The sequence below is a fragment of the Elephas maximus genome, chromosome 21 (assembly GCF_024166365.1).
Source record: "Elephas maximus indicus isolate mEleMax1 chromosome 21, mEleMax1 primary haplotype, whole genome shotgun sequence".
Lineage (NCBI taxonomy): Eukaryota > Metazoa > Chordata > Mammalia > Proboscidea > Elephantidae > Elephas > Elephas maximus.
The window spans coordinates 35380761-35394910 of record NC_064839.1 but is presented as its reverse complement, the minus strand read 5'-3'; the positions used below and the strand labels follow the sequence as shown (position 1 = coordinate 35394910).

The 14150-nt window shown below is 39.7% G+C and overlaps 1 protein-coding gene across 5 annotated transcripts in view; it reads right to left on the bottom strand.

The window, feature by feature from the left end:
* UTP4 (UTP4 small subunit processome component) overlaps positions 1-14150 on the bottom strand; it is a 34250-nt gene that overhangs the window by 19852 nt on the left and 248 nt on the right. For 2 of the 5 annotated variants that reach the window (XM_049864030.1, XM_049864029.1), the window contains exons 2-6: positions 12717-12877; positions 9522-9713; positions 7948-8032; positions 6368-6457; positions 504-715 (exon numbers count right to left, since the gene is read on the bottom strand). In XM_049864030.1, the coding sequence (XP_049719987.1) occupies positions 504-715; positions 6368-6457; positions 7948-8032; positions 9522-9713; positions 12717-12875 (738 nt within the window). In that variant the 5' untranslated portion in view covers positions 12876-12877. Of the gene's footprint in view, positions 1-503; positions 716-6367; positions 6458-7947; positions 8033-9521; positions 9714-12716; positions 13871-13901 lie in introns of those variants that run through there. The other 3 variants (XM_049864028.1, XM_049864026.1, XM_049864027.1) reach the window with 3 other exon arrangements.

The window sequence follows — 14150 nt, the reverse complement described above, 5'->3', positions numbered from 1 at the left end:
AACAGACAGGAAGCAAGACAAGAGTTGTACAGACAGAGGAAACAGTGCTTCTCAAGGTTCTTCTAGGTTTCTTGGTGGCACAGTGGTTAAGTGCCTGGCTGCTAACCAAAAGGTCAGCAGTTTGAATCCACCAGTTGTTCCTGGAAACACTATGGAGCAGTCCTACTCTGTCCTACAGGGTCACTCTGAGTGGCCATCGACTCAATAGCAATTGGTTTTTTTTTTTTTTTATCTCCAATGAGACTAGGTTTTATGTAGGTGATGAGTGGTCTGAGGGAAATCTCTCTGCCATCTAATCTTTTAGAGAAGATTCTCTAATTGTTAGAGAATAAAAGGGTCCAGGGAAATCATGTGTATTCTCAGATCCATCTCCCTAAATTCCTTCTCTTCCAATACAACATTCAGGACAGGGAAGCAGTGTCTGTGGTGTGTCTCTGAACCTGTCTTCTCTATCCACCCCTCCTGCTTATACATCAACTACTTAAAACAGGGGCTATACTCACATCAGACACAGCAATGGACTGCACGTCAGCATTTGCAATGAGATGGCTCTTCACAAGTGTCCCAGTAGCTGAGTCCCAGAGCTGCACCTTCCCAGCAGAGTCCACACTTATGACAGTGCCATCGGACAAGAAGGCCACACCCCATATGATGCACTTCCGTTTAGACACACCCATGTATCGCCTATCCACAATCATCTTATGAGTAGCACTCCCTGAAAAATAAGAAAAGCCTGGATAGTACTTATTTGTTCTTTGGTCTTTGTGTAGTAGGCATGATATGTAAAGTTAGCAGCTCAAGCACAAACAGCTAAGTAAATATAGTTCTGGTGCACTCAGTCTCAGGCTCCAAAAATAGTTACCTGAAGACAAGCAAGAAAGGGGAAACAGAAACCTTTGGGGAGGTGAAACTGAAAACGGGCATTTGAGACTTCCACCACTTAAAGCTGTTCGAGTGCACATACAAGTTACACTCTGCTCCTTTCCAAATCCCACAGGAATGGTAGCAAAGACAACAGTGACAAAATGTTGGGAATTGGAAAGCAAACAAGGAGTGATAACTGACTTAGCAGAGCCCTCAAGTGAAGTCCTAAGCCAACAGTGAGGAAAGTCAAGAAGCCACCTGATTTATACCATGGAATCCTCAGAAGACTCAGGAATTGGTAACCCCAGATATTTCCAGAAGGATAAAATTGGGGCTAAAAGGAGGAATTGGTCAAAAGTAAGTTTAAGAAGCTGTTTCGCACCCCAGTTATCCTCCCCGCAAATGAAGACTGGAGACTTACTCTCTGAAGAGGGATACCAAGCACAGTTAAGTACTATATGGAATATAGGATCAAGTGAAAATTTTCTAAGTGAATATTGAGAACATCTGTTTTCTTTTCCTTAGAATGCTGATAGCTGGGCTTATACTCACCAGGCAGGAGACTGAAAAACAATTTCTGAGGATTATGACCAACACAAGAGACAAGATCTAAAGATCCTGACTATAGACGATCCCCCAAAGAGTCCAGCCAGATCAACCTATAGTGAAGCCCACGCTTAGTAAGCCCCAAACACGTGGCCACTTTTAAAGATGAAGGCAATCACCAGACATGCGAGGAAAGCCCTTAATATGAAAGGCAGAAGCCAAAGAGACTAACAGAAACAGAGGCAGGGCGAAGAACTCTCCACAAATATTAACTTTAATAGCCTTAAAAAGAGGAGAGTTAATGTACAATGAAACAAAAACAGAATGCTATAAAAAGAACATTCAGGAAACAAAAAAGAACTCTGGAAATGGCAGAAATGAAAAACTCATTAGAAGGACTGAAAGATGAAGATGACAAACTCTCCCAGAAAGCAAAACAGGTCAAAGAGATGAAAAGAGGGAAAAAAATATGTAAGAAAATTAGAAGAGCCCAACATCCAAATAATACAAATTCCAGAAAGAGAAAATGGAGGAGAGAAATTCATCTACAAAATAATCACAAGAATTTTCCACAAAACTGAAGGATGTGAGCTTCTGAATTAAAAGAACCTACCAGATGTGCAGTATATTGCATAATACATCGACACACCAAGAAACATCACTACTAAATTTCAGAACAATGAAGGTAAAGAGAAGATCCTAACAGCTTCCAGAAAACAACACAGCACAAAAAAACAGGTCCTACAAGGGATCAACTCTCAGAACAGTATCATACGTCGTAACAGTTACTACTAGAAGCTGGAAGAGAATGGAGCCTGGTTTCAAAACTCTTAAGGGGAAATAATTTCCAACCTAGAATTCTTTCTCATGCACCCCTTCTCAGGATCCACCAACACAAAGGAATAAACCAGGAAAGTGACAAACATGGACACTGGGGATCCTACCAAAGAGAAAAGCAAAAGGGTAAATAAATGTGAACGAGAATTCAAGATCTCAGTTGTGGAGCCAACCTAGGGACAAGGGTAGGTCAAAGTCTTTGAGAGAGACTTCAAAATTAAAGTGATTGAAAGAGAAACCTTGATGAGTTTGAACCTAATAAGAAGAGATTTATACAAGTGGATGATTTGGGGATGAATTAGTGGTATGAACACAGAAACTAGGAGGAGAAGAAAGAAAGGAAGGGAGACAAAGACAATATTAAACAAAAAGCGTATAGGAAAAACACTACTGCAAGAAACCAAAAGAGACCTACATAAATGGAAAAACATACCATGCTCACGGATAGGAAGACTCAACATTGTCAAAATGTCAGTTCTACCCAAAGCAATCTACAGATTCAATGCAATCCCAATCCAAATACCAAAAGCGTTCTTTAATGAGATGAAAAAACTAACCATCAGCTTTATATGGAAAGGAAAGAAGCCCCAGATAAGCAAAACATTACCGAAGAAAAAGAACAAAGAGGCCCCACGCTACCTGGTCTCAGAACCTACTATACAGCTACCGTAGTCAAAACAGGCTGGTACTGGTACAACGATAGACACATAGACCAATGGAACACTGAGATTCCAGATGTAAATCCATTCACCTATAGTCACCTGATCTTTGACAAAGGACCAGAGGCCCTTAAATGGGGAAAAGGAAGTCATTTAATTAACAAATGATGCTGGCAAAACTGAATGTCCATTTGTAAAAAAAAGTGAAACAGAACTCATATCTCACACCATACATAAAAACTAACTTAAAATGGATCAACGGCTTAAATATAAAACCTAAACCAATAAAGATCATGGAAGAAAAAACAAGGGTGACACTAGGGGCCCTAATACATGGCATATATACAATATAAACTACAACTAACAATGCATAAACCCCAAAAGATAAACTAGGTAACTGGGAACACCTAAAAATTAAACACTTATGCTCATCAAAAGACTTTACCAAAAGAGTTAAAAGAGAAGCTACAGACTGGGAAAAAATTTTTGGCTACGACATATCCAACAAAGGTCTAATCTCTAAAATCTACGAATACTTCTAACACCTCAACAACAAAGACAATCCAATCAAAAAACTGGCAAAGGATATTAACAGACATTTCACCAACGAAAACATTCGGGCAGCTAACAGACACATGAGGCAATGATTATGATCATTAGCTATTAGAGAAATGCGAATCAAAACTACAATGAGGTACCATTTCACACCGATATTACTAGCACTAATCAAAAGAACAGAAAATAACAAATATCGGAAAGGATGCAGGGAGGTTAGAACACTTATGTACTGCTGCTGGGAATGTAAAATGGTACAACCACTACAGAAAAAGATATGGCACCTCCTTAAAAAGCTAGAAATAGAAATACCATTATGATCCAGCAATCTTACTCCTAGGAATATATTCTAGAAAAACAAGAACCATCACACGAATAGACATAGGCACACCCATGTTCACTACAGCATTATTCACAACAGCAAAAACATGGGAACAGCTTAACTGCCCATCAACAGATGAATGGATGAACAAATTATGATATATACACACAATGATAAAGAACAATGAATCTGCAAAATATCTCACAACATGGATGAATCTAGAGGGTATTATGCTGAAATAAGTCAATCACAAAAAAATACTTGTGCGAGACCACTACTTTAAAAACCCAAGAAAAGGTTTAAATCAAAAAATTTGTTGCCGTAGAGTTGACTCTGACTCACAGCAACCCTACGTGACAGGGTAGAACTGCCCCATAGGGGCAGCTGGTAGATTCTAACTGCCAAGGAGCAGCTGGTAGATTCTAACTGCCTTCCTTCTGGATAGCAGCCTAGCTCTCAACCGCTACGCCACCAGGGCTCCAGAAAAGGTTTACACACAGGAAAAAAAAAATCTTTGATGGTTACAAGGAGGGGAAAGGGTGGGTAGAAGAAATCACTAACTAGTTAGTAGACAAGTGTTCACTTTGGTGAAGGGAAACAAAACACACACTATAGGGAAAGGTAGAACAACTTGACCAAGGCAAAGTCATAGACACTTCCTAGACACAACCAAATACCTTGAGGGATTGAGTTACTGGGGCTAAGGGCTGGGACCATGGTCTCGGGGGACATCTAAATCAACTGGCATAACATAGTTCATAAACAAAATGATCTACATCCTACTTTGGTTAAGTAGCATCTGGGGTCTTCAAAGCTTAAAAGCAGTCACGTAAGATACATCTATTGGTCCCATTACGTTTGGAGCAAAGGAGAATGAAGAAAACCAAAGACACAAGGAAAATATTAGTCTGAACGACTAATGGACCACATGAACCAGAACCTCCTCCAGCCTGAGCCCAGAACTAGACGTTGCCTGACTACCACCGTCGACTGCTCTGACAGGGATCACAGTGTAGGGTCCCAGACAGAGGAGAAAATGTAGAACAAAATTCAAATTCTCAAAAAAAGACCAGCCTTACTGATCTGACAGGGACTGGAGGACCCCCTGAGACTATGGCCCCTGGATACCCTGCTAACTAAGAACTGAAGCCACTCCTGAAGTCCACGTTTCAGCCAAAGAACAGACAGGCCTATAATACAAAGAATAACACACATGAGGAATGTGCTTCTTACAGCTATCAAGTACATGAGATCAAATGGGCAACACGTGCCCAAAATCAAAGACGAAACAGCAACAAGGAATAGGAAAACTGGACGAATAACAAGAGAACCCAGGGTGGAAAGGCAAAGGGGGAGAGTACTGACACATTGCAGGGACTGCAACCTATGTCACAAAACAATCTGGGTATAAATTTCTGAATGAGATACTAATTTGCACCTAAAACACAATTAAAAAAAAAAAATACTCAGAAAAGTAATTACTGTACACTCTGCAAATAGTATTTCTATGGTCATATAATAATGAGAACACTACTAATCTGACCAAAGGTGCAACTTAACCACACTGAGAGAAAACCCGTACCAAACCTACTGCCATCAAGTCAATTCCGACTCATAGAGACCCTATAGGACAGAGCAGAAATGCCCCATAGGGTTTCGAAGGCTGTAAATCTTTATAAAAGCAGATTGCCATATCTTTCTCCTGAGAAGCAGCTGGTAGGTTCCAACTGCCAACCTTCTGGTTAGCAACCAAGTGCTTTCACCACTCTGCAACCAAGGTTCTTTAGTCAGGATAAAGTGTGGGTGCCTGTGGCAGAAGATACAGGAAAAGGACTAAATAGTGTAAAGTCAATAAATAATGGTCTAAAATTGAAAAAAATCTATGTAGTTACTATACTATTTAGAGACTAATGATAAATACTAAAAGGATCAGCTAAGAGTTGAAAGCTATTGACTTTAAGGAACAGAGAAAGACACAGGTGGACTTGTTTTTTGTAAAAAGCTTTAAGGAATTGACTATACGCACATATAACTGGTAACAGTAGCTGCTTAAGCATTCAGAGAAAAACAGTAGACATACCTGACCTGTTTTACCTCCAAATCTTAAAACGAGAATGCAGAAAAACAAGCCCACCTAACAAGTGAATGTCAATGTCATCACTGGAGGATTCCATCAGCCAATTCTTTGGGCCAAGAACAGAGAAAGCCTGTGCTTTTCTACCTTTCTGATCTTATTTCTAATTATGCTACCAAGATCTTACGGTCCTAAATGAGAGAAACCCACTTTCATTGGTATTCTATGGATCATTGTTAGAAAATGTAATACTGATTAGGGATGGATTTTATTGTGAATTCTTATTATGATGAGAAACACTGCAGCCCACTGAACAATCAAGAATCCTCTAAAAATAGTAGTAGTTATCCAAGAAAGGAGTGACTATTTATGGATAGCCCAGAAGGTGAGTGACAGGTTAGGCCCTAAAAGTCCTTAAAAGCATGACAAGGGCTCAAGCTTTTGGAAACCCAGAAATGTGAATCTGACAAACATGACCCATGCCCCAAATGAACTGAGAAAAACAGTCACCTGATTTGACATCAAACACACTAATGTAGTCTATGGAGCCAGCTGCAATGTGGGTACCAGAGGGATGCCAGCTGAGACTCAGGATGCGACCTGGGGAGTTATACAACAAAAAAGAAAATAACATACACATAAATACACAGCAAGGGGTAACTGAATTCTCCTTTGACAATTATCAAGAGGGCTAGTGCTCTAGTCTTAGCTCTCATCTGCCACATTCCACTGCAGTCCTATTTTATAAGGAACAATGAGAAACAACTCCTTCCTGGGATCCCCATGAAGTATTCGATGCTTTTAAAATGTATAACCGATTGAGGGAGTGAAAATAAGTACAACCTTTTGAGCACAGCCTGGTAGTAACCTAACAAAATTTAAATGTGGATACTTTTTGGCCTAGCCATCGCACTGCTAGGAAGTGATGGAAAAGAAATACTTGTAACAAAAACCAACCAAACCCATTGCCATTGAGTGGATTCTGACTCACAGCAACCCTATAGGACAGAGTAGAACTGCCCCATAGGGTTTCCAAGGAGCGCCTGGTGGGTTTGAACTGCAGACCTTTTGGTTCTTAACCACTACGCCGTAAGGGTGTCCAAAAATTTGTATATAAGAATGTTCACCACAGCACTGGTTGTAATAGTTAAAAATAAACGTTTTTTTTAAAATAAATAATTTAGTTAAGTAAATTATACTACACCATAAAATAGAAAGCCATGCAGACTAGCATGACTGACATAGAAAAAAGTTTCTGATATATCAAGTGAATAAACAAGCTGAAAAAAAGCTCGTGTGTGTGTTTATACGAATATGCAAAAAAGTCTAGAACATAGGGCCCCAAAATGTTGTCCGCAGAGTGAAATATTTTCTAATTCATAGTTGGCTAAATGTATGACATTCTTAAAAAGCATTATATCACTTTTGTAATTAAAAAAAAAATTCCGAACTATATTAAAAACAAGCAAAACATGAATCTGAGTAGCTGAAGAGAAATACACTACTGATGAACACTAAGAGAATATGTGGGACAGTCACTATCCTCTACAGGAATGATCAGCAAACTATTGCCCACAGGCCAAATTAGGCCAACTGCCTGCTTTTGTAAATAAAGACTTACTACCTACTCCTTTACAGAAGTTTGCCAACCCCCTGCTCTAAAGGTCAGTGTTACTTGGTCTAGATGAAGTCCAAGCATGGGCAATTTAAAAAAAAAAAAAACTCCTCCAGATAATTGGAACATGCAAGCAAGATTAAGAACCACAGCTACTGAAGATAAAACTCTAGTTTCAAGACTTTATGCATACTTGTTAAGACTTCACAAAAATAAGTGGTAACTAACAAATCACCTTTTCCTTCCACAGATTCCTATGCTGGATTTCTGGTTTTCTATATTATTACTTAGCCAGGTAATCACAACTCTAGTACAAAAATGAAGCAAGCCTGGGCTAGGGATGGCTTCTAGCACATAACCCTGTACGTAGATGAGGTCAGCATGTAGATAAATTACCTGGCCCATGGGAAAAGAACTTACGGGAAAATACCCCATCCCAGTGTCTGCTTATCACCCCACCAAAAATGACCCTTACTTTTCTGCCGATCAAAATTTCTTTCAAACTGGATTTTGTCTGAGGTGATTTGAAATAATTTCACAGATCCATCCTCACAGCCAATCTATCAGGGGAAAAAAGGCAGAAACAGAAAAGATACACGCTTTATAGAAATAAATACAAATATTTACATATACAGGTAGTCCTTGACTTAAAACATATTCGAGTGAAGATGAATCACACTGATGACCATGTTTTTCTCTGTGCATCTTATTGTTAGTAATAGGTACTACACACAACGTTGCAGTGTGTAATCTGCTAATGTTATCATTCAAACGTTCACTTGCAGATATTCAATATTATGATTTCTGTTCAAAACACTGCCATATAGGAGACTATGGCAATAATGAGAACTTAAAAAAAAAATGAGGTATTCAATTTACATCAAAACCTACTCACAACAGAGTTGTCAGAACGGAACCGTGTCATACATTAAGGACTACTGTATATAACTCCCCTCCTAAAGCTACCACTTGCCCTCAAAAAGTAGTTTGTGAGAGGAAAAAAAAGTACTGGGACCAAGAAACTGGTAGTGAATTCTTAGCTGGCTTCATATCCTAGTGAGATAAAGCAGACAGATCAACTAAGAACTCTTTATTGGTAGTCAATTCTTGGATAGGATGTGGAATACAAATAGGATTTCACAGCACACCTGTACTAAAGACCCATGGCCTATTAACTGTATAACCTAATTGGAGACATCTCAATATACTACACAAATCAAAAAAGAATCAGAGTCATTACAGGAAGGTAAATCTCTGAAAGCATCTATTCTAATGATACTAGTAGAGGAAAAAATCAGTCTTCACGTACGCTCAAAAAATTTTTGAGCAACAATACGGTTAAAGTTCCACAATACAAAATATCTAGACAAAGACAAATGCATAGAGACAAAAAATAGATTAATGGTTACTACGGGCTAGGGGGAGGGTAAAGTGAGGAGTTACTGCTTAAAGGGTACAGAGTTTCTACTTGGGGTGATGGAAAATTCTGGAAACAAATAGTGATGAAGGTTGCACAACATTGTGAGTGTGATTAATGCCACTGGATTGTACACTTGAAAATGGTTAAAATGGCAAATTTTATGTTTTGTATATTTTACCACCATTTAAAAAAAAAAGTTCCATAGGTTAACTTGCTGAATGAAGGATGTCTCAGAATTTTTAACATACTAATATGCATTGTGAACCTACAGAAGGATTTAGTATGTGGTACTTCAGAAACAAATTTTATTATAAAACATACAGCAAAACAAAAAACAGCTCCTACATTTCTCAATTCCAAAAAAGTCTGGGAAATGGTGAACCAAGTGAATACCCCTATTTCATAAATAAATAAACCCATACCCAAAGTAGCAGCAATAAGGATGCAAAAGGACAAGGGATTTTTAATCCCTAATATCAACTCCAATCTTGTGGTCAAGGTTGCTGGGATCCAGCTCAGGTTGGAGTTGCTACATACCATATATAACTTTATCCTATGAACACAGGGAAAAAAGTTTGAGTGAACACAAGAGAAATCTCAGTCTGAACTGCCAACAGTTGCTTACTGACCAAAAGTTGGGAGCCACTGGGGCTGGCGGTCATGCTCCAAATGGGTCCTCCAAAGGCATCCATCGAATACTTGATGTGTAATGCCTGTAGGTCATACTCGATAATTTCTCCATTGAGTCCAGCACTGAAGAGTCGCTGTCCTTTTGCCCAACACAGAGCTTCTGTAGCCCGAGACTCATGACCTGGGAAAAACTACAAAAACACCGTTAACTTCTCAATTCACTATGAATTCATCAGCTACCAGCACTGCGTGGTCATAGGCGACATGGTGAAACTTAAAATACATCCCTAGAACTAACAACTGTGAGGTTTCATACTATCAGAAATGATAACATCTACTGACATTTTTATTTTTTCCCAGGTTCAAATTTTAGTTAATTTTATAAAGGTGGTTTTGTTTCTGTTACTAGAACTTATTTTGCAAAACTTTTTCTGCAGAATAAAGTTTGTATCCAAATTTGATGTTCTAAAAATCAGTGCAGCTATCTTGGTGATGATTTCACATACATACATAGGTGTATGTATGTCAAAACTTATCAATTTGTATACTTTACAACTTACTGTGTATCAATCGTACCTTTAAAAAGCTATCTAAAATATAAAAATAACATAAGTTAATGCAGCTCACTCCAGTTTTTCACTCAACTCTCAGATTTCTAAGTGTTCTCTAAGCACTCAGAAAGTTTTCATACCTATTAAAGTATTTTATTCTTACAGCTACCTTACACAAAAGGAATTGGGTAGGTGTAATTGTTATTTTAACTTGAAAAGGCCAAGCTACTAACAGGTTAAGTGGCTTGCCCAAAGAGCTGAAGTCAGTGGCATCAAGAGAATGTAGGTCTCCTTACTCCTAGCAGGGTGAAGATGCACACACACACATTACGCACTAACAGATAACTAATTTTTCTTGCTCTGAGAGTGATTACCAGAGCTAAGCAATCTTAGTAGGGAAAGAAATATGGAGAAAATCGAAAACTAGATTGAATTAATTGTTAGAGAAAAAAGAAAACAAATAGAAGAAAATAAGGAACACCAGGTAAGGAATGGCTGACTTATTTATTCAATAATTATTAATTGAACAGTGGTTTTGTATTAGGCACTTGCCAAGTGTTGAGAATTCAGTCACGAAAATCACTGACAAGGTCCATGTTCTCATTAAACTTGAAGTTCGGTGGGGAAGATATTAAACACACAAACTATTAATTACAACTGTAATAAATGAAAAAAGAAACATCACAGGATGCAACAAGCATGCTTTTCATTCTATAGAATGTGGCCTATTTGTGGTGGGTGATGACCAGTTGTTTTTTTTTTTTTATTACATAGAAAATATCAGAATGCACTGCATGTAAGAGCAAATTTATTTTCACAAAACTTTTATTTAAGTTATAAATGTTTGCATATGTAAAGTATATTTACTATTGCAGATGGCAGTCAAAATTAAGTTTGAAAGCTGCTGTATCAGAGGGATCTAGCACAATCTTGGGGTTAGGGGCATATAAGATGGCTGTCCTAGGGAAGTGGCACGTAAGTGGAAACCAGAGAGCCAGCAAGAGTGAATCACGCCAGGAGAGTCGAAAAGAGTGTTCAAGACAACAAGAGCTGTGCGTGCGATGGTTACCTATGCCACAGGCTCTCTGCTCCAGTCTTTACTAGGCTCTTCTGTACACACACCAGTATATTCACTCTGGACCCACACACTATCTCTGTCAGAAATACTGGTTTTTGGCTGAAAACTTGACACCACCATCACTTTCACATTCAATGATTCGTTCAGTAAATATCCACTGAAGCACCTACTAAACTAGACACGGACCTCAACAAACACGTCTAGTGGGGAAGACAAGTTGCAAGAAATAACAATCAACCCAAAAGTTCTCACAACTCTATTCCCTTATTCTTCTCCAATTATCATCTCCTGACCATCTCCACTGCCCTTGCCTCAATTCTCCCCTGACTACTAAACAGTCTCTCCTCACTGGACTCCCAGTCTCTATCCTCCTTCCTCTTCCATCTCTTCTTCACCCTACAGCTAGAGAGTCCTTTCTAAAATACAGTTCTGGTTATTTCACTTCCTAGAGCTCCCTATAGCCTGCATGACAACTCAAGCTCTTTAACGTGTTACAAAAGGCCCTAAACATTTATCTGGTCTCTACTACAGCCTCATTTCTCCTACGCTCTTTAAAGTGTCCTGTCTTTTCTGGCCATTGCTGGGTCATTGGACACGTTGCTCACTCTGCTTTAATAGCTTTCTCTGATTAACTCCTATCAGTTTTTTGGGGGTCAGCTCAGTAAGTCACCTCTTTCCAGGTTTCCTAAACCTGCCTATCTGAGTGAGGCACCTCTCCACCGAGGTTCTGTGCCTGTGTTTAGCTTTATCACAGCATGTATCACACTATTTGAAAACTATCTATGTACTTATCTTTCCCCCAGCTGGACTCTGAGCTCCTTGAAGGTAGGGCCTCTGACATTTGCCTTACAATACCTAGTATCTCTCACTTATTCATTTGGAGATTTACAGAGGGCCAGGTATCAGGCTGTTGGGATCATATTAGGTATTCAGCAAATGTGAACTGAATTAAAAGCTGCACCTGAAGAAAAACAGCAATCGGTGCCTTTGAAAAAAAATGCCGCTGTAACATTCCTTTGGATATATCTAAAGAGTGTTTTACCTAATTTAAAATACCCTTTACTCCCTGATATCTGCATATAAGTCTGCATTCTCTTGGACAGGTGAACATAGGAATCTATCTTCCTGCTATTACATCACCAATTTGATACTAAAATGGTGATCATTTTTTCTAAATTGACAATGAAACTAGCACTGACAGTTCCAGCAGGAAGTGCTTCCTTACCAAAGCTGCCAGGGTGCTGAGATTGATATAAAGCAATGGTGTGGAAAATTTCCCTTCCTGCTGTGCCAAAAAGATCCAGAAAACCTCAGTTTTCAAATGACAACAATCCCTAGGTAGGACCATTCTAATCGACATTACACAGACCAAAACTCTGAGCTCCATCATCAGTCAGACAAAAGATCTCATATTTGCCATATCAGTTATATAGTTCTAAACAACTCCAGGAGGAGAGAGTTACATTCTTTTGATTTCTTTGAATATAAAAGACATAAAAGTTTTGTGGACTTGAACTTAAGAAAAACACATCAGAAACACCAGATCAGGCTCTAGAATGACTTACTTTCTCCTGAAAGTAGTTTGCTGACAAGTTATAAATTTCCACAGTGCCATCTGTTCGTGAAACAGCCAATCTGTTTGACTGGTTATTGTAAGCCACACAGCGGATCCCTGATGGGACATAATTAAAGAAACGTACTCGATGGACCCTAAATTCACCCATTCCTAGGAGGGGGGAAAAAAGAGAGTCATTATTGTTAAACTTTAACTGCAGCACGTCACATGTAATCAGTTCACTATCAGTGTTCTGGATTAAAAAACTCATTGCTGTGGAGTTGATTCCAACTCATACATGGGAGGATTCAATTATATCTCACTGATGTCCATTTCTGAATATCTAATTCATAATGCTCTCTTGCCCACATAAGAACCTATCAAACGATCTCCAAGAACTCAGGATGATTTGAATAAGGATACTTCGGTAAAGAATCAAAAGATGAAAACATAGAACATCGCCCAGACTCTTAACAATCCCATCCCATGAGCTGCCTCAAGGAAATGGTCCAGGAAAGAGGAGTGAGAATCTCGAATTTGATCTGAGAACAAAAGGACTGAACATAACCTCCTTCTCTGCCTAATTGGGAGCCCGCACCTGAATAAGGGAGAAACACAGAGCTGACCAGTTGTGTGAGGGGCAAAAGCTAAGGTTCTCCCTTCTACTTTGTGTGTGAAGTAGACACCGCCACCAGAATCAAGAAAGAATGACAGAGAATGGAGGACAGCTTCCTATTAACACTTCTGGCCTAAACCACACAAAGACAGAGAAGGCAAGAAACGCTGACAACCTAAATCAGTCTCTGAAAGTGAGGCTTGTAGAACTCCTGCATCAAAATCACCTCGGGGAATGGTTTAAAAATGCAGGATTTGGGGTCCTACCCTAACCCAGTCCAAACCCAGTGTCTTACTGCTCCGGAATTCCAATCTTGCGGGGAGAGAGGCGGGAGAACAGGAAATGTATATTTTAGCAAGCACCTCTTCCCAACTCTACAGCAGGCTAAAGTTTGCAAATCACAGACCCAAACTAAGCTAGTGACGGTGGGGCTGACGGGTGAGGGCAGAATCGCGAGTTCCTCACGGGGAGGGAGCGAAAGGACTCAGTGACTTACTCTAGATGCACTGTTTGGCTTCTGTCACTATTTCTTCCCCTCCACAGACCCCGCACCCCCACCCCGGCTGCCAACAAACATACAGCGCCAAAGGTAAGGGTCGAATCTGGTACGCCACTTGCTGGCCTTAGTTCAAGGCTCTGAACTCGGGGGCACAGCAGGCATGCTCGGTCCGGCCCCGGTACGAGGGCGTCTGAAGCGGTTGCAAGTCTTCGCCGCCCCTTCCTTCTCTGGGGGTCTGTGGAATAGCCCCCATCCCGTCTCGGCACGAAGGACTCAGAGAGCTCCGCTGGGCGCGGAAATTGTACGAATCCCACCCCCTCAGACTCGCC